Here is a 23,567-nt window from a genome sequence, read left to right as displayed (position 1 = left end):
CGATTGCACACTTTACCATAATATAACAGAGTAACACACAACACTCTAGCACATTATAAGCAACACAAATAAGATAACAATCAAACTTAATCAGTCAAATCTAAGTCAAAGGCTAACAGGCAGACTCATTATGTATTTCGCAGTCAGCCCGTGTCATTCAAACAGCGATCTGCTCCCACGATACGTCCGAACACTTTTATTTTCGTTGTCGTGTTGCAACCGGACCGGTCACGACCCGGGCCGCCCGGCAGGTCCGGTGGATGTAGACATGTCAGCAGGGGGTCATTGCTGACAGCTATTGTGATTAACGGTAGAACATGCTTTGAAGGATGGTAGGTGCTGTGTTGTATGGGTGCAAGGTGAGATATTGGATTGTAATAGTAATGGAATTTGAGCGATTATCTGAACAAGATAGATACAAGATAAGGGTTTAAAAACTTAGGTTATCTACTGATTTTGCAAGAAAGGATAATGGAGGTTTGGTCATATTGGCTCAAAAATCAATTCAATTCAGAACAATAATTTAAATTAAAGAAAAAATATCATCCTCACCATCAAATTAATAAATCGTTAAACGGAAACTAAAGTAAGTTTTCATTTGTTGCAGGAAAAAGGGAAAACAAACCGAGAGGATCTGAAAACAGATATACAACATCGGAAAGAAACCTTTTACAGGGTAAGTTTAAACTAAATCTACATTTACTTTAAGTAATACAATTCTCCCATTCTTAGGTCTCACTTCTACTAAAGGCGTTCTTCTTCTTTTCTTAAACTTTAGCACTAATGAAAAAAGAATACATTGTAGAATCTCGTGTGTCAAATAATAATTACCAATTCATAATGAGCTAGATGCTCTACATACGAATCAGAAACTATCGAATTCAAACACTTTGTGAAAGGTCACATTCAATCAAGCATTTGCATTCTGCAACTTGAATTACAATAGACGCCAACATATATTATTCATATTTTGATTGTGCATTGGGCGCAATCGAATTGTATCGTAACGTTTTTTGTTTTCATAATTTGCTTGACTTGATATTTAGACAAAGACATTGTTTAGACTTCGCAGCCATTCCAGTTTAAAATTATTATATAAAGGCGTTGCAATATTATTTATACATATTAAACCTAAGTTTTCTTTTCTAAAAGATTTCCTTTATTTTATGCAGTTTTTTTTCTGTAGAAATAATTTGCTTTTGATATTTCCAAACTAAACTTTACACTAAAACTGCTACTTAAAACCTGAACCTTTTTTATACGTGTATATTGTTTATTTTAAATGCTCATGTATTGTCCAGGAGGCTCCGTCAGACGAGGATTCTGCAGTGTCGTCCGCACCAGCCTCGCTGTCACCCCAACCGCTGAACGACATGTGGGTCAGTATCAGAACATCAAATACTTACAAAAAAACCTTACTATTATTTTCTCATAATTATATGGAATAAGTATAGAGTACAACGTGTTTGATTTTTTTGTTTGTTAAGTGGATTTAAAAGGTCAGTCTTACTACTTTCGAGTACGATACTTAATACTTGAAAACTTGAGTTTTTTTTTCAGTATAAATTTCTGTCTCTACATTTTACATTTCCTACATAAGTAACGCAAAAAGCCTCTTATTTCTTCGCAGCACTTGTTCTAACTAAACAAGTCTAAAATCCTTTGATTTCTAAATAGTTTCTTCGATGTATTCGTAACAATTAGGTAATTCAGATACATTCAATTGATACCATTCGAACACGTTTCAATACAAGATCAATACGGAAACACAGCAAGTAGGTTTCCCTTACACAATTTAAATGCTAATAACGTTCACGTGTTTGTAAATAAGATTTAATCCGTCGTTTTGAGATTATTTCTGATGTTTTCAAACTGTGCTTTCTGTATAGGTTATCTAAGTATGAATTTCGGTAACAGAACGCACCTAGGATCTATTTAGCTTCTAACCCCAAAAAAAGATCCTATGTAGGTATACCTCACGTTATGAAAAAAAAAATACACACAAAAGATTACAGTTTTGTGAGACACCGTCTTAGCTTTTATTATATCTTTAGTATATTTTTGATGACTTAAATAAATAATGAAAAAAATAACTAAATTTAAAAACATTATTAATGTTTGCTTATTCTGTTTAATAATTTTATTAAAGTCAGTTCCTTGAGAATGTACGTAGGTGCATGCTAATAGCATGTTTAGCTCATAAGTTGAGTAACTATCCATGCCTAAGTCTCGTCGACATTTACCGATTCCAATTGCGTCGCAACATAAATATTGATTCTTACATTGAAGGCCAGGTTCAATCATAAAACTAATAAACGTTAGGTTTCCATTACCTATATAAGATAAATGTACAGTTGACGACAAATCGGTGACATCCATTTGGGGTAATTACGACTTTATTTCTTAAGCATTAAGCACTAAATTCGTGAACCATTCTGACGATTGTTGCGTGGTCTATATTTTAAGTCGATGCACCATATCTGCTAGGAGATTTTCTAGAATAATTCAAGTAAAAACGATCAGTGTTTTTGTACGAAGCTTAGAACAACGTCAATCATTCAATTAACTTTTTGTTATAATGACGTACTGTAACAGTTTAATTCATGCTGAACCGATCACGATATTATGTAGAGCTGGTATGTAAGAACGTGAGATTTTCATTCTGATACTAATTTATAATATGTAGATTAACTACCGCTGTAAAGGCAAAGATAAGTAACAACTTAAAAAAAAAACATAATTGTTCCTACAAGACCACTATGCTAGTTAATTTAAAACTTTTGACACTGCCGCGCTGGTTTGCAAAAGAAAAACTAAGATTCGTATGTGAAATTCGTGACAGATCTCAAATTTTAGTTTGAGGGCCTTGAAAAAGGCCTCTACCGCAAATTTCAAGAAACAAAACAATGTTTTTCGCGGGGATGGAACTTGCAGTATATTTTGTAGAGAAATGTAGAGCTACAACCAATAATCTTAATCGTGTCTTCAATTATTGTACCTTTGTTCGAACGCTACATACATATATTATGCCAAAGTAAGCTCTTCTTAGCGATTTGCACCTTATTATTTCTCAATTGAATTGTAAAAAGTAACTAAAAATGATATTGTTCATTTCGAAATTTTAATTTCATAAAAATACTAGAAAGTCTCGTTTCGGTTTGAAAATCAGTATTTCACGGAAGCGAGTCCGCGTGAAAGCTATGCTTGCTACAATGTTACATGAAAATCCATTACAATTTGATTTATGAACACTGGTAACGATGAAATCTAAGAAGCTTGACCATTGTGCCAAACAACAGGCAATTATGCCAGTAACGGTCGAATTAAACCCACTCACACATTAAATCTACTTATCTAAGGCGACGTGCAGCGCCTTTTACGTATAACATAAAGGACAGTTTACAACGATAAACAGTGATTTACGTACGTTTTGAGACAACTTTACTAATATTATAAAGCTATACTAGCTGTTGCCCGCGACTTCGTCTGCGTGGTTAGAAGATATAAGTTATGACTTTTTCTTCGCTCCTATTGGTCGCAGCGTGATGATATACATATAGCCTAAAACCTCCCTCGATTAATGGTATATTCAACACAAAAATATTTTTTCAATTTGAACCAGTAGTTTCTGAGATTAGCGCTTTCAAACAAACAATCAAACAAACAATTAGTATATATATAGTACATACATAGTATATACGTAGTAATTAGTATATATATAGTACAATTAGTATATAGATGCCAAAGATATCTTCGCTACGTTTCATCGATTTTTAATTTCTCGCGCGGAGATTTTAATATTACGATAACTCATTACCTATTAACATTTTTTGGCGTAGTGTAAAAGGCAATTTTGTTCTATATTACATGCATAATATATCTAACTTATTTATTTGGATAAGGATTAATACTGTATTGTTAAAAAGAGGTTCGTAAGTAACCAATAATTTTACTGTATTAAGAAAACACATAAAAATGGTTATTGTGGGTTATCCTTGGAAGATAGACATATACCACCGCGGACTTTTTTGTAGATCTATTAAAGAGGTACAAACTTGCCATACATTGTTTTGTTGTAACTCGAAAGGTTTTGGCAGCGTTCTCGATGAAAGCTCTCGAAAGGCTTAATTTTTTCCGACATGTTTAACTAATATCGCTGTAATATCGTCAGTTTACACAAAACCTAAACTTATTATACACTAAAACCTTCCTCAAGAATTGCTCTATCTATCGTTGAAAACCGCATAAAAATCCGTTCAGCACTTTTCTAGTTTATCGCGAACAGACAGACAGACAGACAGACGCGGCGGGGGACTTTGTTTTATAATATGTAAGGATAAGGATAAGGATAGCTGTTGCCCGCGACTTCGTCTGCGTGGTTAGAAGATATAAGTTATGACTTTTTCTTCGCTCCTATTGGTCGCAGCGTGATGATATACATAAAGCCTAAAACCTCCCTCGATTAATGGTATATTCAACGCAAAAATATTTTTTCAATTTGAACCAGTAGTTTCTGAGATTAGCGCTTTCAAACAAACAATTAGTATATACATAGTACATACATAGTATATACATAGTAATTAGTATATATATAGTACAATTAGTATATAGATGCCAACGATATCTTCGCTACGTTTCATCGATTTTTAATTTCTCGCGCGGAGATTTTAATATTACGATAACTCGTTACCTATTAACATTTTTGACGTAGTGTAAAAGGCAATTTTGTTCTATATTACATGCATAATATATCTAACTTATTTATTTGGATAAGGATTAATACTGTATTGTTAAAAAGAGGTTCGTAAGTAACCAATAATTTTACTGTATTAAGAAAACACATAAAAATGGTTATTGTGGGTTATCCTTGGAAGATAGACATATACCACCGCGGACTTTTTTGTAGATCTATTAAAGAGGTACAAACCCGCCATACATTGTTTTGTTGCAACTCAAAAGGTTTTGGCAGCGTTCTCGATGAAAGCTCTCGAATGGCTTAATTTTTTCCGACATGTTTAACTAATATCGCTGTAATATCGTCAGTTTACACAAAACCTAAACTTATTATACACTAAAACCTTCCTCAAGAATTGCTCTATCAATCGTTGAAAACCGCATAAAAATCCGTTCAGTACTTTTCTAGTTTATCGCGAACAGACAGACAGACAGACAGACAGACAGACGCGGCGGGGGACTTTGTTTTATAATATGTAAGGATAAGGATAGCTGTTGCCCGCGACTTCGTCTGCGTGGTTAGAAGATATAAGTTATGACTTTTTCTTCGCTCCTATTGGTCGCAGCGTGATGATATACATATAGCCTTAAACCTCCCTCGATTAATGGTATATTCAACACAAAAATACTTTTTCAATTTGAACCAGTAGTTTCTGAGATTAGCGCGTTCAAACAAACAATCAAACAAACAATTAGTATAAACATAGTACATACATAGTATATACATAGTAATTAGTATATATATAGTACAATTAGTATATAGATGCCAACGATATCTTCGCTACGTTTCATCGATTTTTAATTTCTCGCGCGGATATTTTAATATTACGATAACTCATTACCTATTAACATTTTTGGCGTAGTGTAAAAGGCAATTTTGTTCTATATTACATGCATAATATATCTAACTTATTTATTTGGATAAGGATTAATACTGTATTGTTAAAAAGAGGTTCGTAAGTAACCAATAATTTTACTGTATTAAGAAAACACATAAAAATGGTTATTGTGGGTTATCCTTGGAAGATAGACATATACCACCGCGGACTTTTTTGTAGATCTATTAAAGAGGTACAAACTTGCCATACATTGTTTTGTTGTAACTCGAAAGGTTTTGGCAGCGTTCTCGATGAAAGCTCTCGAAAGGCTTTATTTTTTCCGACATGTTTAACTAATATCGCTGTAATATCGTCAGTTTACACAAAACCTAAACTTATTATACACTAAAACCTTCCTCAAGAATTGCTCTATCAATCGTTGAAAACCGCATAAAAATCCGTTCAGTACTTTTCTAGTTTATCGCGAACAGACAGACAGACAGACAGACAGACAGACGCGGCGGGGGACTTTGTTTTATAATATGTAAGGATAAGGATAGCTGTTGCCCGCGACTTCGTCTGCGTGGTTAGAAGATATAAGTTATGACTTTTTCTTCGCTCCTATTGGTCGCAGCGTGATGATATACATATAGCCTTAAACCTCCCTCGATTAATGGTATATTCAACACAAAAATACTTTTTCAATTTGAACCAGTAGTTTCTGAGATTAGCGCGTTCAAACAAACAATCAAACAAACAATTAGTATAAACATAGTACATACATAGTATATACATAGTAATTAGTATATATATAGTACAATTAGTATATAGATGCCAACGATATCTTCGCTACGTTTCATCGATTTTTAATTTCTCGCGCGGATATTTTAATATTACGATAACTCATTACCTATTAACATTTTTGGCGTAGTGTAAAAGGCAATTTTGTTCTATATTACATGCATAATATATCTAACTTATTTATTTGGATAAGGATTAATACTGTATTGTTAAAAAGAGGTTCGTAAGTAACCAATAATTTTACTGTATTAAGAAAACACATAAAAATGGTTATTGTGGGTTATCCTTGGAAGATAGACATATACCACCGCGGACTTTTTTGTAGATCTATTAAAGAGGTACAAACTTGCCATACATTGTTTTGTTGTAACTCGAAAGGTTTTGGCAGCGTTCTCGATGAAAGCTCTCGAAAGGCTTAATTTTTTCCGACATGTTTAACTAATATCGCTGTAATATCGTCAGTTTACACAAAACCTAAACTTATTATACACTAAAACCTTCCTCAAGAATTGCTCTATCAATCGTTGAAAACCGCATAAAAATCCGTTCAGTACTTTTCTAGTTTATCGCGAACAGACAGACAGACAGACAGACAGACAGACGCGGCGGGGGACTTTGTTTTATAATATGTAAGGATAAGGATAGCTGTTGCCCGCGACTTCGTCTGCGTGGTTAGAAGATATAAGTTATGACTTTTTCTTCGCTCCTATTGGTCGCAGCGTGATGATATACATATAGCCTTAAACCTCCCTCGATTAATGGTATATTCAACACAAAAATACTTTTTCAATTTGAACCAGTAGTTTCTGAGATTAGCGCGTTCAAACAAACAATCAAACAAACAATTAGTATAAACATAGTACATACATAGTATATACATAGTAATTAGTATATATATAGTACAATTAGTATATAGATGCCAACGATATCTTCGCTACGTTTCATCGATTTTTAATTTCTCGCGCGGATATTTTAATATTACGATAACTCATTACCTATTAACATTTTTGGCGTAGTGTAAAAGGCAATTTTGTTCTATATTACATGCATAATATATCTAACTTATTTATTTGGATAAGGATTAATACTGTATTGTTAAAAAGAGGTTCGTAAGTAACCAATAATTTTACTGTATTAAGAAAACACATAAAAATGGTTATTGTGGGTTATCCTTGGAAGATAGACATATACCACCGCGGACTTTTTTGTAGATCTATTAAAGAGGTACAAACTTGCCATACATTGTTTTGTTGTAACTCGAAAGGTTTTGGCAGCGTTCTCGATGAAAGCTCTCGAAAGGCTTTATTTTTTCCGACATGTTTAACTAATATCGCTGTAATATCGTCAGTTTACACAAAACCTAAACTTATTATACACTAAAACCTTCCTCAAGAATTGCTCTATCAATCGTTGAAAACCGCATAAAAATCCGTTCAGTACTTTTCTAGTTTATCGCGAACAGACAGACAGACAGACAGACAGACAGACGCGGCGGGGGACTTTGTTTTATAATATGTAAGGATAAGGATAGCTGTTGCCCGCGACTTCGTCTGCGTGGTTAGAAGATATAAGTTATGACTTTTTCTTCGCTCCTATTGGTCGCAGCGTGATGATATACATATAGCCTTAAACCTCCCTCGATTAATGGTATATTCAACACAAAAATACTTTTTCAATTTGAACCAGTAGTTTCTGAGATTAGCGCGTTCAAACAAACAATCAAACAAACAATTAGTATAAACATAGTACATACATAGTATATACATAGTAATTAGTATATATATAGTACAATTAGTATATAGATGCCAACGATATCTTCGCTACGTTTCATCGATTTTTAATTTCTCGCGCGGATATTTTAATATTACGATAACTCATTACCTATTAACATTTTTGGCGTAGTGTAAAAGGCAATTTTGTTCTATATTACATGCATAATATATCTAACTTATTTATTTGGATAAGGATTAATACTGTATTGTTAAAAAGAGGTTCGTAAGTAACCAATAATTTTACTGTATTAAGAAAACACATAAAAATGGTTATTGTGGGTTATCCTTGGAAGATAGACATATACCACCGCGGACTTTTTTGTAGATCTATTAAAGAGGTACAAACTTGCCATACATTGTTTTGTTGTAACTCGAAAGGTTTTGGCAGCGTTCTCGATGAAAGCTCTCGAAAGGCTTTATTTTTTCCGACATGTTTAACTAATATCGCTGTAATATCGTCAGTTTACACAAAACCTAAACTTATTATACACTAAAACCTTCCTCAAGAATTGCTCTATCAATCGTTGAAAACCGCATAAAAATCCGTTCAGTACTTTTCTAGTTTATCGCGAACAGACAGACAGACAGACAGACAGACAGACGCGGCGGGGGACTTTGTTTTATAATATGTAAGGATAGTTCTTTGTTGTTGAACTTTGGACCTAGCATTTGGCGCTAAAATCATTGTCTGTACCCTATTATTGAAGAAAATAGAATGCTATGTTTGTGTAACTTTAAGTGTTTAAGTGTCAAGCAAAAATGTTTAACCGTAACATTAACGTCAAATTAATCTAATTACTGTGCACCGATACCACAATTTGAAATCACACCATCCTTCCTTTTAGTAATCGGTCATCGATTTTCCCTTAATTGTAACTAACTTAGGAGTCAGCGTAGCGAAACTACATAATATACCAACGCAATGCAAAGCATCACCTAAGTTTTGTAAGTATTTCACACACGGTATTGTTCAACTGGCCTAAAGTACTGCCTTCCGGCGTGTGTGAGTACTTCTTTAAGAATGTACATCGGCCTTGGGAGATCTCGAGAGCATCGTAGAGCTGGCTTATAATGTCAAATAAGTAATATTGCGGTATCAACATTTTGTCACCTAGTAAACTATTGGTGATTGTTGCGTCACCGTATTGTGTTGTGGTGTTGTGTAGGGTGACTATGATTTAAGAGAGACATGATATTTGCACTTGCAAAAACGATGATAATGTTATTTTTTTTTCCGAATTGGAATCTAAAATTTTGACATTGTAAGTCAGTGCGATATGGACATACTAGCTGTTGCCCGCGACTTCGTCCACGTGGTTAGAATTTTCCCCGTTTAAGCGCAAAAAAATGTGTTTTTTTACGACCTCACATTAGAAACCTCAAAATTTTACCCTATGTGTTATTCTGATGTATAAGCTATATTGTGGTAAAGTTTCATTCAAATCCATTCAGTAGTTTTTACGTGAAAGAGTAACAACATCCATACATCTATACTTACAAACTTTCGCCTTTATAATAGTAGTAGGATATTATCACACAAAATAATGAAGTTTTATGCTTTTTACAATAAGTAAATTAATTTACCTACTTAGCTCTTTTGTACTTTGGATTTTATTGTAACAACTAGCTGTTGCCCGCGACTTCGTCTGCGTGGTTAGAAGATATAAGTTATGACTTTTTCTTCGCTCCTATTGGTCGCAGCGTGATGATATACATATAGCCTAAAACCTCCCTCGATTAATGGTATATTCAACACAAAAATATTTTTTCAATTTGAACCAGTAGTTTCTGAGATTAGCGCGTTCAAACAAACAATCAAACAAACAATTAGTATATACATAGTACATACATAGTATATACATAGTAATTAGTATATATATAGTACAATTAGTATATAGATGCCAACGATATCTTCGCTACGTTTCATCGATTTTTAATTTCTCGCGCGGAGATTTTAATATTACGATAACTCATTACTTATTAACATTTTTGGCGTAGTGTAAAAGGCAATTTTGTTCTATATTACATGCATAATATATCTAACTTATTTATTTGGATAAGGATTAATACTGTATTGTTAAAAAGAGGTTCGTAAGTAACCAATAATTTTACTGTATTAAGAAAACACATAAAAATGGTTATTGTGGGTTATCCTTGGAAGATAGACATATACCACCGCGGACTTTTTTGTAGATCTATTAAAGAGGTACAAACTCGCCATACATTGTTTTGTTGTAACTCAAAAGGTTTTGGCAGCGTTCTCGATGAAACCTCTCGAATGGCTTAATTTTTTCCGACATGTTTAACTAATATCGCTCTAATATCGTCAGTTTACACAAAACCTAAACTTATTATTCACTAAAACCTTCCTCAAGAATTGCTCTATCTATCGTTGAAAACCGCATAAAAATCCGTTCAGTACTTTTCTAGTTTATCGCGAACAGACAGACAGACAGACGCGGCAGGGAACTTTGTTTTATAATATGTAAGGATAAGGATAAGGATAAGGATAGCTGTTCTCGATGTTCTCGATGAAAGCTCTCGAATGGCTTAATTTTTTCCGACATGTTTAACTAATATCGCTATAATATCGTCAGTTTACACAAAACCTAAACTTATTATTCACTAAAACCTTCCTCAAGAATTGCTCTATCTTTCGTTGAAAACCGCATAAAAATCCGTTCAGTACTTTTCTAGTTTATCGCGAACAGACAGACAGACAGACAGACAGACAGACGCGGCAGGGGACTTTGTTTTCTAATATGTAAGGATAGCTGTTCTCGATGTTCTCGATGAAAGCTCTCGAATGGCTTAATTTTTTCCGACATGTTTAACTAATATCGCTCTAATATCGTCAGTTTACACAAAACCTAAACTTATTATACACTAAAACCTTCCTCAAGAATTGCTCTATCTATCGTTGAAAACCGCATAAAAATCCGTTCAGTACTTTTCTAGTTTATCGCGAACAGACAGACAGACAGACAGACAGACAGACGCGGCAGGGGACTTTGTTTTATAATATGTAAGGATAGCTGTTCTCGATGTTCTCGATGAAAGCTCTCGAATGGCTTAATTTTTTCCGACATGTTTAACTAATATCGCTCTAATATCGTCAGTTTACACACAACCTAAACTTATTATACACTAAAACCTTCCTCAAGAATTGCTCTATCTATCGTTGAAAACCGCATAAAAATCCGTTCAGTACTTTTCTAGTTTATCGCGAACAGACAGACAGACAGACAGACAGACAGACGCGGCAGGGGACTTTGTTTTATAATATGTAAGGATAGCTGTTCTCGATGTTCTCGATGAAAGCTCTCGAATGGCTTAATTTTTTCCGACATGTTTAACTAATATCGCTCTAATATCGTCAGTTTACACAAAACCTAAACTTATTATACACTAAAACCTTCCTCAAGAATTGCTCTATCTATCGTTGAAAACCGCATAAAAATCCGTTCAGTACTTTTCTAGTTTATCGCGAACAGACAGACAGACAGACAGACAGACAGACGCGGCGGGGGACTTTGTTTTATAATATGTAAGGATAAACATGTAAATTCATAAGTTCAACATGAAATGCATTATGCATTTAAATTATAAATAAACAGGTTGAACGAGCATGCTAATTCAAGACAAGGACATAAATTCTATTACATAGAAATACAAACTATGTAATCACAATTATCATAAAGTAAACAGTAATGTGTCCAGTTTAATAACGATTGGGCATAAAAAAAACCAATAGAATAAAAATAATGTAATGAATTGAGAGAAGGACGACGCTAAAAACAGACGAAGCTTCATCTCTTTCTAAACCAAAAATATACTTTAAACACTTCACGATACGGCCTGAGAGGTTTCAACAGAATATTTGTGTCGCTAACCAAATTAGTGGCACGCCAGCATTGCCTTTTTGGAGAAACTGCGTCTCAGCAACAGTTGAGTGGGCGCTGCACGTGTAGGCTAATGTTTCACCGTACAAGCAAATCGTTTCAATTTGGGCAGAGCGATATAATCTAGGCTATTTGCATAAAGAAATATCCACCTGACACACAATCGGCATTAACAATATTGTTTCTTATTTATTACGTGTTTATGTGTCATAAATTTTATTTTACTTCTTTTCTGCTATTGTGTATTGTAGACGTTTGGTATTTGAATGTTGATACTTGGTTTTTTATACAATGGGAAGAAACAATCAAACTTGTTTTTTTTCCAAATCATTAGGAATTATCTTTTAGTTTATAAATTGACCTAGCTGACCTATTTGACGTTTCTTAATTTGTTTGATCCTAGTCCCGTAGCGTTTTATTTAGGTTCCATAAGCTGTCGATTGGGTTAGTTCAGATTTATTGAGTCTTATCATAACATGAATTTTCGATAAAAATCCCATTTGCATTGAAATTAATGGTCCCTTCCGTTCCAGTCATGCGGCCAATGCCGTTCGTCGGCGGAGCGCGCGTCGGCCGCTGCGCGGGAGTGCACGCGACTCGCGGACGCGCTGCGCGACGCGCGCGACCAACTCGAGCTCATGGAGTTCCGACTATTAGAACTAGAAGACGCACACCCGGATAAGGTACAATAAATCTATATTAATTAAAAAAAAATACTCTAAAGTTAGTCATTCAGTGTGAACGGAAAAACTGTTTATTGTCACATCCAGTGTGTGAAAACGTTGAAAATGCAGGTTAGTGTTTTTCTGTGTGTAGTGATGATATATCTGCGCGTGACTTGTGTTTTGATTGTTTTTGCGTATTGTCTAGTATGTCACTGTACGTAACGATGAATGGTAATTGTGATGCTCATTTAGTATTTACTTAGAATTTGTTCTAATGCAGACGTAGGTAAAGTGTTTTCTATTTTCTTAAAATTTTCTACTGAGTTATTAAGTACAGAATATTTATTCACGAACTTTATAATAATACATAACTCGCGTTAAGAAGTGGTTGTGTTAAATTTGTCTAGTATATATTGTAAAAACTAAGTAGTTTTTTTAAATCCGTGTGGTAAAACCTTGGTAAGGTACATTTTTGGACTGAGATAGGTAAGTACGTAACTAATGTGAAGGTTAAGTATTGTGTGAATTATTGTTGTATTTTTCCAACAACTTTATAGTGTTCTTAACCTCAAGTTCAGCTCAGTTTTATCCTGATAAGGTTTTAATTTGACGTTTTGTAAGCGTGTCAAGCAGTTGCCACTGTTATTGTTTTTTATGAGAGAATTTCCCGTGCATTGTTCATCTCGCTTAATGCACTTGAGACGACTTTATAAGTATGAATTCTTTGACTGTTTACCTTTTTGAATATATCGTATAACAACTCTATTTAAAAATCTTCAATAAATATTATTGAATTTTATTTTAAAGAAATGATCAAAAATGTACCTACCAATCTTTATAGCACAGAAACATGCTAGTAAACAAAAACATTTGATGTTCCCAACACGTGTAAATCAATGAACCGTTACATTACAACTCTATAATTCATTATAATGGCACGATCTCTAATACTTTCCCAGCTGACATTGATTACCGGTACCCTTGACCCCCGACCACACACAATCTCCTTTGAACTACGGCTCAACAATGAAAGACGAAGGCTTATGCTTGAAATATAAGTTATGGTGTTAACGGAAACACCATTGATCATTATTAACGGTTTTGTTACTTCTATGGTGGCCGGATGGCGTTCGGGCTATTGAATTACGTCACTCACATCGATGTACTTACTCATGATAGGTACTAAATAAAACATCACTTACGTATATTGAAAAGAATGCATGGAAGTAAGGAATGTGTTATAAACTAAGTATTATTGCAACTATCATGGCAAAAGACTAAATTTCTACGATTTTAGTCCTATATTAATTTATTTAAATTATTCACTAATTTTGTAAATATTTTCTAAATTCCTTAAAAAGGCCAATTCATTACAATTTTATGCTTATTGCTTCTGTTGGAATCAAACTACGAAACTATCCATAAGAATTGCAAAAGTCATTTTTTCGTGACAGTAGACAACTGAGAAAATTCTTTAAGTTCCTTTGTTAGTACCGTTTGCCACTAGACACTGATATAAACAACGTTTCTATGTCTATACGTATGTAAGTCTGTATAAACGCGCAACATATTATTTAGAGGTTGTTGTTCATATCCGGGGCCTTTGGTTACTATCGGTACCAATCGCAGTAAAAAGATTATTACGAAGTTTAATTACAAGTGTCCGTATTCTGTTTGTATGGAAACATAACTGTTAAAATAACCAAGTGTAGGTAATTGAGTTTAATATACGGATATATCACCAGCTATGTTTCACGATGGAACTAAGATTGTGCTAACCATGTTCTAACACACCAGAATACTGATTTTGCTTTAACAATACAACCGTTTTATATTGTTTTTCAATAGAATCCGATATCAAAGTTTATGATCTGTAGTAACTGTACCTATTACAATCTATGTCGCTTGTAGCTTTTCTCTCAAATATGTCTACGTTCGTCTAAACTGACTGATTAACCTTAAAAAATGCTGAATAGAATTCAATCCGGTTTTTTATAAATCCATAACTAAATTTCTAAAAGTCTGTATTAAATGAAATGCGCTAATGTATTTACATATTGAAAAGTGACCAACCAAAGGTGAAGAAAAGTAGTTTGTGGAAACTAGGTTTTTAATAGCTCATATGTATGGAAATGCAACCAGTTTCGTATGATCAATCTTTTTTAGACTTACGTACTCATGACCTCGAATATCTCAAGTAATAAAATAGATACAACACTAGAACATAGATCCTCACAGATTTTCAAAGTATCAAGTTGTTTTCTCAAAATTGATTCATTCATTATTTGTAGAGTCACATAATATACATATTACGTCCATTTGGTAGTGGTTCGCCTATTAGCAGCTACTGGTGAGTTCTAGAGCACAACAATTATAAACAATGATTTACCACAGCAAGACAATTTTCCAAATCTCCGTTATCGTTCACAAAGTCTGATACGGTCTGCAGATCTAAAGTAATGGACCATCAATAACCAGCTAATCACTATAAACATGCCCAGACCGCTTCGTTAACTCTAATATAATAACGGCAGTAATTATGAAACAATTTTACGCTTTACGCGGACTCTCGCGATGTTCGCATTTGTCAGCTTCGGTAGCGTCTTGTTATTTGAGGTGAGCTTGCACAATCCATTTCTTGAAGTAAAGTAAGTATAATCAATAATAGGAAAATAAAAAGAGTTTGTTGAAGTAGTGAAAAACACACTCGAAGTTAACTGTGGCTAGATATACCCTGTGATTTAATGGGGTGTTGCAATATATCCTTATTTTTCCATCTTAATCTGACTCAGCATACCATTACATTTTATAATTAATTGTAACATTCAACTTACTTTAACAATAATAAAAAAAATATTAATAACAAAAATAATTTATTACAATATTGACCTACTTTTGAAAATGAATTTTTTACTGTCCTAATTGCTTTATCCCGCGGCTGCACCCGCGTGAACGCCCGATATAGATGCAATAAAAATATTTCTCTCTTATGTGTATAAAATATCACCAAAACAGTCTATCTTTTTAAAAACAAGAAAGTTTTTATTTCAAAAGGCCGTTTTCCAGGCACTTTTAAAATGTTATAGTCATTTTAAAGACTCTATTTGCGCGGTTCCAAAAAGTCATTCAATCACATTTTCGCGTTGTGACAGAGTAAAAAAAACACATTTACAAAATTAGGCCGCCTTTACGATATTACTGTAATATAAATTCTAGAATTTTAAAAGAATCATTAATTGATGAGTTTCCTACTGGCCCGTACGCAGTTATTACTTGGTATAACAACAATTTTCGTGTTAAGTAAGTCTACACCACAATAACTATTCATTTAGAATGACTTACAGACTAACAAAAGGACAGTCAAGAAGGAAACAAAACTCGTCATAACTCCGTCTTAGTTTATTGCGTTCCGCACGACAAATGGTCGCCTATTATAGTAACAACATTCTACAACATACTCAATCTATATCAGAAGAAAAAATGTTACACTGGTATATTTGTCAACGCCTACTGCAGTATCGTCAAGCCTCTCCGGCCGGCTTAACCCACTACTGTCCAATTAAGCAAACCGTTCAGACGGATTTTTGGCGCCTATTCTATATCTTGTTTTTATTTTAACGTGTTGTGAAGCAATTGTTGTTTCGAAAAGAATACGTAATGCCGTGTAACCTTCTTGCTAACATTAATTGAATACTTTCGTGACTCTTGCAAGGTTCGTAAACATTCAGTCTGAAAAAGTATGTGAAGTGTCGTGAATAAACGTTTGTTACGCGTCATTGGGATCAATTTAATTATTATTACGTAACTAGTACTAATTATATGTTGTATTTATTTTTCAGGGTGCTAGAGACACACTTACAGACTCGGATTCGGGTTGCGTGTCTCCAGGATCCCGTATCAAAGATTCCGCGTCACCGGAACTCAAACGAATGGATTCCGGATACAAATCCCCCCACGCCCCCAGTAGTCCCTGCAACCCTCGTCGACATCTGGGCACGCCGCATGATGACTTCAAAGAAGACTTCGCCAGGGCCCAGGTCCTGGCAGACATTCTAGACAAGAACTCCGAGGCGACCAGTGATTCTTTAAGGAGCAACCCAGTCAAAGAGCATTTGGAACAGATGATCTTGAACGCGGCGTCGGCTGAGGACAGGGCCTGCTTGGAACAAGTTCTGATGCTACTATATAACTTGCAAGCTTGGAGCAGTTCTATTAGTGAAGATGAATGCTATCAGGTTAGTACAAATTCATACAGGGAATTTATAATCTTCTTAGTCGGTACGCTTTAATTACTAAAGAGTTTGCTAATCTGCTAATCTAAGTATATAATTTGCAACTAAAACATAGTTCTAGATTGTCTCTAACTGTCAGATGTCAACCGCAGTGGTCAGTTCATATTTTGGCGTAACTTCTAAATTAATATCCCTTTTCAGGCAAAACCAAGGAAAATATGTGACCTCAGATTCAAACAAGACCCAGACAAAACTCAAAAGGCAATCGCAACTGTAACTCCGTATCAACAGAAAGGGTACAAATGCGAGTCCTTAGAGAGTCTTTGCAGCGAAGAACGGAAACCGAACAATGTTCTGCAAGAAAGTGGCATCTTTGAAGGTGTCGAAACAGAATCAAAGTGTACCCAAACTGACGTTAACGAAAGTTTTGAATGCGGCGGTGAATTAAACACCGAAATACAACGACTGAATAGTATAAGAGAGAAACTAGAGAGGCAAGGTGTTAGGAATAGGACTTTAAGTACTAAAGAGGATGGAGACGGCCTGGAGTGCAGGTGCGTGAAGTTGGGGAAGAAACACAAGCAGTATTACGAAAGGAGGCTTAAGTTTTTGGAGGGAAAGATCTCGATATACGAAGCGGCACAAGACGTTAAAGAGGCAAAGCTTGCACAAAGATTGCAGAAAGAGTTCCTTCTTGAAAATAGAATACAGGTAACAAAGCAGTAGACAAACAAAATCTAGATTTATCTTAAACTAGCTGTTGCCCGCGACTTCGTCTGCGTGGTTAGAAGATATAAGTTATGACTTTTTCTTCGCTCCTATTGGTCGCAGCGTGATGATATACATATAGCCTAAAACCTCCCTCGATTAATGGTATATTCAACACAAAAATATTTTTTCAATTTGAACCAGTAGTTTCTGAGATTAGCGCGTTCAAACAAACAATCAAACAAACAATTAGTACATACATAGTATATACATAGTAATTAGTATATATATAGTACAATTAGTATATAGATGCCAACGATATCTTCGCTACGTTTCATCGATTTTTAATTTCTCGCGCGGAGATTTTCATATTACGATAACTCATTACCTATTAACATTTTTGGCGTAGTGTAAAAGGCAATTTTGTTCTACATTACATGCATAATATATCTAAATTATTTATTTGGATAAGGATTAATACTGTATTGTTAAAAAGAGGTTCGTAAGTAACCAATAATTTTACTGTATTAAGAAAACACATAAAAATGGTTATTGTGGGTTATCCTTGGAAGATAGACATATACCACCGCGGACTTTTTTGTAGATCTATTAAAGAGGTACAAACCCGCCATACATTGTTTTGTTGTAACTCAAAAGGTTTTGGCAGCGTTCTCGATGAAAGCTCTCGAATGGCTTAATTTTTTCCGACATGTTTAACTAATATCGCTGTAATATCGTCAGTTTACACAAAACCTAAACTTATTATACACTAAAACCTTCCTCAAGAATTGCTCTATCTATCGTTGAAAACCGCATAAAAATCCGTTCAGTACTTTTCTAGTTTATCGCGAACAGACAGACAGACAGACAGACAGACGCGGCAGGGGACTTTGTTTTATAATATGTAAGGATAAGGATAAGGATGTAAGGATAAGGAAGGATAGCTGTTGCCCGCGACTTCGTCTGCGTGGTTAGAAGATATAAGTTATGACTTTTTCTTCGCTCCTATTGGTCGCAGCGTGATGATATACATAAAGCCTAAAACCTCCCTCGATTAATGTTATATTCAACACAAAAATATTTTTTCAATTTGAACCAGTAGTTTCTGAGATTAGCGCGTTCAAACAAACAATTAGTACATACATAGTATATACATAGTAATTAGTATATATATAGTACAATTAGTATATAGATGCCAACGATATCTTCGCTACGTTTCATCGATTTTTAATTTCTCGCGCGGAGATTTTCATATTACGATAACTCATTACCTATTAACATTTTTGGCGTAGTGTAAAAGGCAATTTTGTTCTACATTACATGCATAATATATCTAAATTATTTATTTGGATAAGGATTAATACTGTATTGTTAAAAAGAGGTTCGTAAGTAACCAATAATTTTACTGTATTAAGAAAACACATAAAAATGGTTATTGTGGGTTATCCTTGGAAGATAGACATATACCACCGCGGACTTTTTTGTAGATCTATTAAAGAGGTACAAACCCGCCATACATTGTTTTGTTGTAACTCAAAAGGTTTTGGCAGCGTTCTCGATGAAAGCTCTCGAATGGCTTAATTTTTTCCGACATGTTTAACTAATATCGCTGTAATATCGTCAGTTTACACAAAACCTAAACTTATTATACACTAAAACCTTCCTCAAGAATTGCTCTATCTATCGTTGAAAACCGCATAAAAATCCGTTCAGTACTTTTCTAGTTTATCGCGAACAGACAGACAGACAGACAGACAGACGCGGCAGGGGACTTTGTTTTATAATATGTAAGGATAAGGATAAGGATAAGGATGTAAGGATAAGGAAGGATAGCTGTTGCCCGCGACTTCGTCTGCGTGGTTAGAAGATATAAGTTATGACTTTTTCTTCGCTCCTATTGGTCGCAGCGTGATGATATACATAAAGCCTAAAACCTCCCTCGATTAATGTTATATTCAACACAAAAATATTTTTTCAATTTGAACCAGTAGTTTCTGAGATTAGCGCGTTCAAACAAACAATTAGTACATACATAGTATATACATAGTAATTAGTATATATATAGTACAATTAGTATATAGATGCCAACGATATCTTCGCTACGTTTCATCGATTTTTAATTTCTCGCGCGGAGATTTTCATATTACGATAACTCATTACCTATTAACATTTTTGGCGTAGTGTAAAAGGCAATTTTGTTCTACATTACATGCATAATATATCTAAATTATTTATTTGGATAAGGATTAATACTGTATTGTTAAAAAGAGGTTCGTAAGTAACCAATAATTTTACTGTATTAAGAAAACACATAAAAATGGTTATTGTGGGTTATCCTTGGAAGATAGACATATACCACCGCGGACTTTTTTGTAGATCTATTAAAGAGGTACAAACCCGCCATACATTGTTTTGTTGTAACTCAAAAGGTTTTGGCAGCGTTCTCGATGAAAGCTCTCGAATGGCTTAATTTTTTCCGACATGTTTAACTAATATCGCTGTAATATCGTCAGTTTACACAAAACCTAAACTTATTATACACTAAAACCTTCCTCAAGAATTGCTCTATCTATCGTTGAAAACCGCATAAAAATCCGTTCAGTACTTTTCTAGTTTATCGCGAACAGACAGACAGACAGACAGACAGACGCGGCAGGGGACTTTGTTTTATAATATGTAAGGATAAGGATGTAAGGATAAGGAAGGATAGCTGTTGCCCGCGACTTCGTCTGCGTGGTTAGAAGATATAAGTTATGACTTTTTCTTCGCTCCTATTGGTCGCAGCGTGATGATATACATAAAGCCTAAAACCTCCCTCGATTAATGTTATATTCAACACAAAAATATTTTTTCAATTTGAACCAGTAGTTTCTGAGATTAGCGCGTTCAAACAAACAATTAGTACATACATAGTATATACATAGTAATTAGTATATATATAGTACAATTAGTATATAGATGCCAACGATATCTTCGCTACGTTTCATCGATTTTTAATTTCTCGCGCGGAGATTTTCATATTACGATAACTCATTACCTATTAACATTTTTGGCGTAGTGTAAAAGGCAATTTTGTTCTACATTACATGCATAATATATCTAAATTATTTATTTGGATAAGGATTAATACTGTATTGTTAAAAAGATGTTCGTAAGTAACCAATAATTTTACTGTATTAAGAAAACACATAAAAATGGTTATTGTGGGTTATCCTTGGAAGATAGACATATACCACCGCGGACTTTTTTGTAGATCTATTAAAGAGGTACAAACCCGCCATACATTGTTTTGTTGTAACTCAAAAGGTTTTGGCAGCGTTCTCGATGAAAGCTCTCGAATGGCTTAATTTTTTCCGACATGTTTAACTAATATCGCTGTAATATCGTCAGTTTACACAAAACCTAAACTTATTATACACTAAAACCTTCCTCAAGAATTGCTCTATCTATCGTTGAAAACCGCATAAAAATCCGTTCAGTACTTTTCTAGTTTATCGCGAACAGACAGACAGACAGACAGACAGACGCGGCAGGGGACTTTGTTTTATAATATGTAAGGATAAGGATAAGGATAAGGATAAGGATGTAAGGATAAGGAAGGATAGCTGTTGCCCGCGACTTCGTCTGCGTGGTTAGAAGATATAAGTTATGACTTTTTCTTCGCTCCTATTGGTCGCAGCGTGATGATATACATAAAGCCTAAAACCTCCCTCGATTAATGTTATATTCAACACAAAAATATTTTTTCAATTTGAACCAGTAGTTTCTGAGATTAGCGCGTTCAAACAAACAATCAAACAAACAATTAGTACATACATAGTATATACATAGTAATTAGTATATATATAGTACAATTAGTATATAGATGCCAACGATATCTTCGCTACGTTTCATCGATTTTTAATTTCTCGCGCGGAGATTTTCATATTACGATAACTCATTACCTATTAACATTTTTGGCGTAGTGTAAAAGGCAATTTTGTTCTACATTACATGCATAATATATCTAAATTATTTATTTGGATAAGGATTAATACTGTATTGTTAAAAAGAGGTTCGTAAGTAACCAATAATTTTACTGTATTAAGAAAACACATAAAAATGGTTATTGTGGGTTATCCTTGGAAGATAGACATATACCACCGCGGACTTTTTTGTAGATCTATTAAAGAGGTACAAACCCGCCATACATTGTTTTGTTGTAACTCAAAAGGTTTTGGCAGCGTTCTCGATGAAAGCTCTCGAATGGCTTAATTTTTTCCGACATGTTTAACTAATATCGCTGTAATATCGTCAGTTTACACAAAACCTAAACTTATTATACACTAAAACCTTCCTCAAGAATTGCTCTATCTATCGTTGAAAACCGCATAAAAATCCGTTCAGTACTTTTCTAGTTTATCGCGAACAGACAGACAGACAGACAGACAGACGCGGCAGGGGACTTTGTTTTATAATATGTAAGGATAAGGATAAGGATAAGGATGTAAGGATAAGGAAGGATAGCTGTTGCCCGCGACTTCGTCTGCGTGGTTAGAAGATATAAGTTATGACTTTTTCTTCGCTCCTATTGGTCGCAGCGTGATGATATACATAAAGCCTAAAACCTCCCTCGATTAATGTTATATTCAACACAAAAATATTTTTTCAATTTGAACCAGTAGTTTCTGAGATTAGCGCGTTCAAACAAACAATTAGTACATACATAGTATATACATAGTAATTAGTATATATATAGTACAATTAGTATATAGATGCCAACGATATCTTCGCTACGTTTCATCGATTTTTAATTTCTCGCGCGGAGATTTTCATATTACGATAACTCATTACCTATTAACATTTTTGGCGTAGTGTAAAAGGCAATTTTGTTCTACATTACATGCATAATATATCTAAATTATTTATTTGGATAAGGATTAATACTGTATTGTTAAAAAGAGGTTCGTAAGTAACCAATAATTTTACTGTATTAAGAAAACACATAAAAATGGTTATTGTGGGTTATCCTTGGAAGATAGACATATACCACCGCGGACTTTTTTGTAGATCTATTAAAGAGGTACAAACCCGCCATACATTGTTTTGTTGTAACTCAAAAGGTTTTGGCAGCGTTCTCGATGAAAGCTCTCGAATGGCTTAATTTTTTCCGACATGTTTAACTAATATCGCTGTAATATCGTCAGTTTACACAAAACCTAAACTTATTATACACTAAAACCTTCCTCAAGAATTGCTCTATCTATCGTTGAAAACCGCATAAAAATCCGTTCAGTACTTTTCTAGTTTATCGCGAACAGACAGACAGACAGACGCGGCGAGGGACTTTGTTTTATAATATGTAAGGATAAGGATGTAAGGATAAGGATATGTAAGGATAGCTGTTGCCCGCGACTTCGTCTGCGTGGTTAGAAGATATAAGTTATGACTTTTTCTTCGCTCCTATTGGTCGCAGCGTGATGATATACATAAAGCCTAAAACCTCCCTCGATTAATGTTATATTCAACACAAAAATATTTTTTCAATTTGAACCAGTAGTTTCTGAGATTAGCGCGTTCAAACAAACAATTAGTACATACATAGTATATACATAGTAATTAGTATATATATAGTACAATTAGTATATAGATGCCAACGATATCTTCGCTACGTTTCATCGATTTTTAATTTCTCGCGCGGAGATTTTCATATTACGATAACTCATTACCTATTAACATTTTTGGCGTAGTGTAAAAGGCAATTTTGTTCTACATTACATGCATAATATATCTAAATTATTTATTTGGATAAGGATTAATACTGTATTGTTAAAAAGATGTTCGTAAGTAACCAATAATTTTACTGTATTAAGAAAACACATAAAAATGGTTATTGTGGGTTATCCTTGGAAGATAGACATATACCACCGCGGACTTTTTTGTAGATCTATTAAAG

The 23,567-nt window shown here is 34.2% G+C and overlaps 1 protein-coding gene across 3 annotated transcripts in view; it reads left to right on the top strand.

Moving 5' to 3' along the window:
- LOC113505864 (axoneme-associated protein mst101(2)-like) overlaps nucleotides 1–23,567 on the top strand; it is a 149,910-nt gene that overhangs the window by 113,510 nt on the left and 12,833 nt on the right. For all 3 annotated transcript variants that reach the window (XM_026888707.1, XM_026888706.1, XM_026888708.1), the window contains 5 exons: nucleotides 608–676; nucleotides 1,302–1,379; nucleotides 12,561–12,710; nucleotides 16,532–16,927; nucleotides 17,126–17,635. In XM_026888707.1, the coding sequence (XP_026744508.1) occupies nucleotides 608–676; nucleotides 1,302–1,379; nucleotides 12,561–12,710; nucleotides 16,532–16,927; nucleotides 17,126–17,635 (1,203 nt within the window). The remainder of the gene's footprint in view (nucleotides 1–607; nucleotides 677–1,301; nucleotides 1,380–12,560; nucleotides 12,711–16,531; nucleotides 16,928–17,125; nucleotides 17,636–23,567) is intronic.

Source organism: Trichoplusia ni, chromosome 27, assembly GCF_003590095.1.
Source record: "Trichoplusia ni isolate ovarian cell line Hi5 chromosome 27, tn1, whole genome shotgun sequence".
NCBI classification, from domain to species: domain Eukaryota; kingdom Metazoa; phylum Arthropoda; class Insecta; order Lepidoptera; family Noctuidae; genus Trichoplusia; species Trichoplusia ni.
This window is presented reverse-complemented; position numbering and strand designations above follow the sequence as displayed.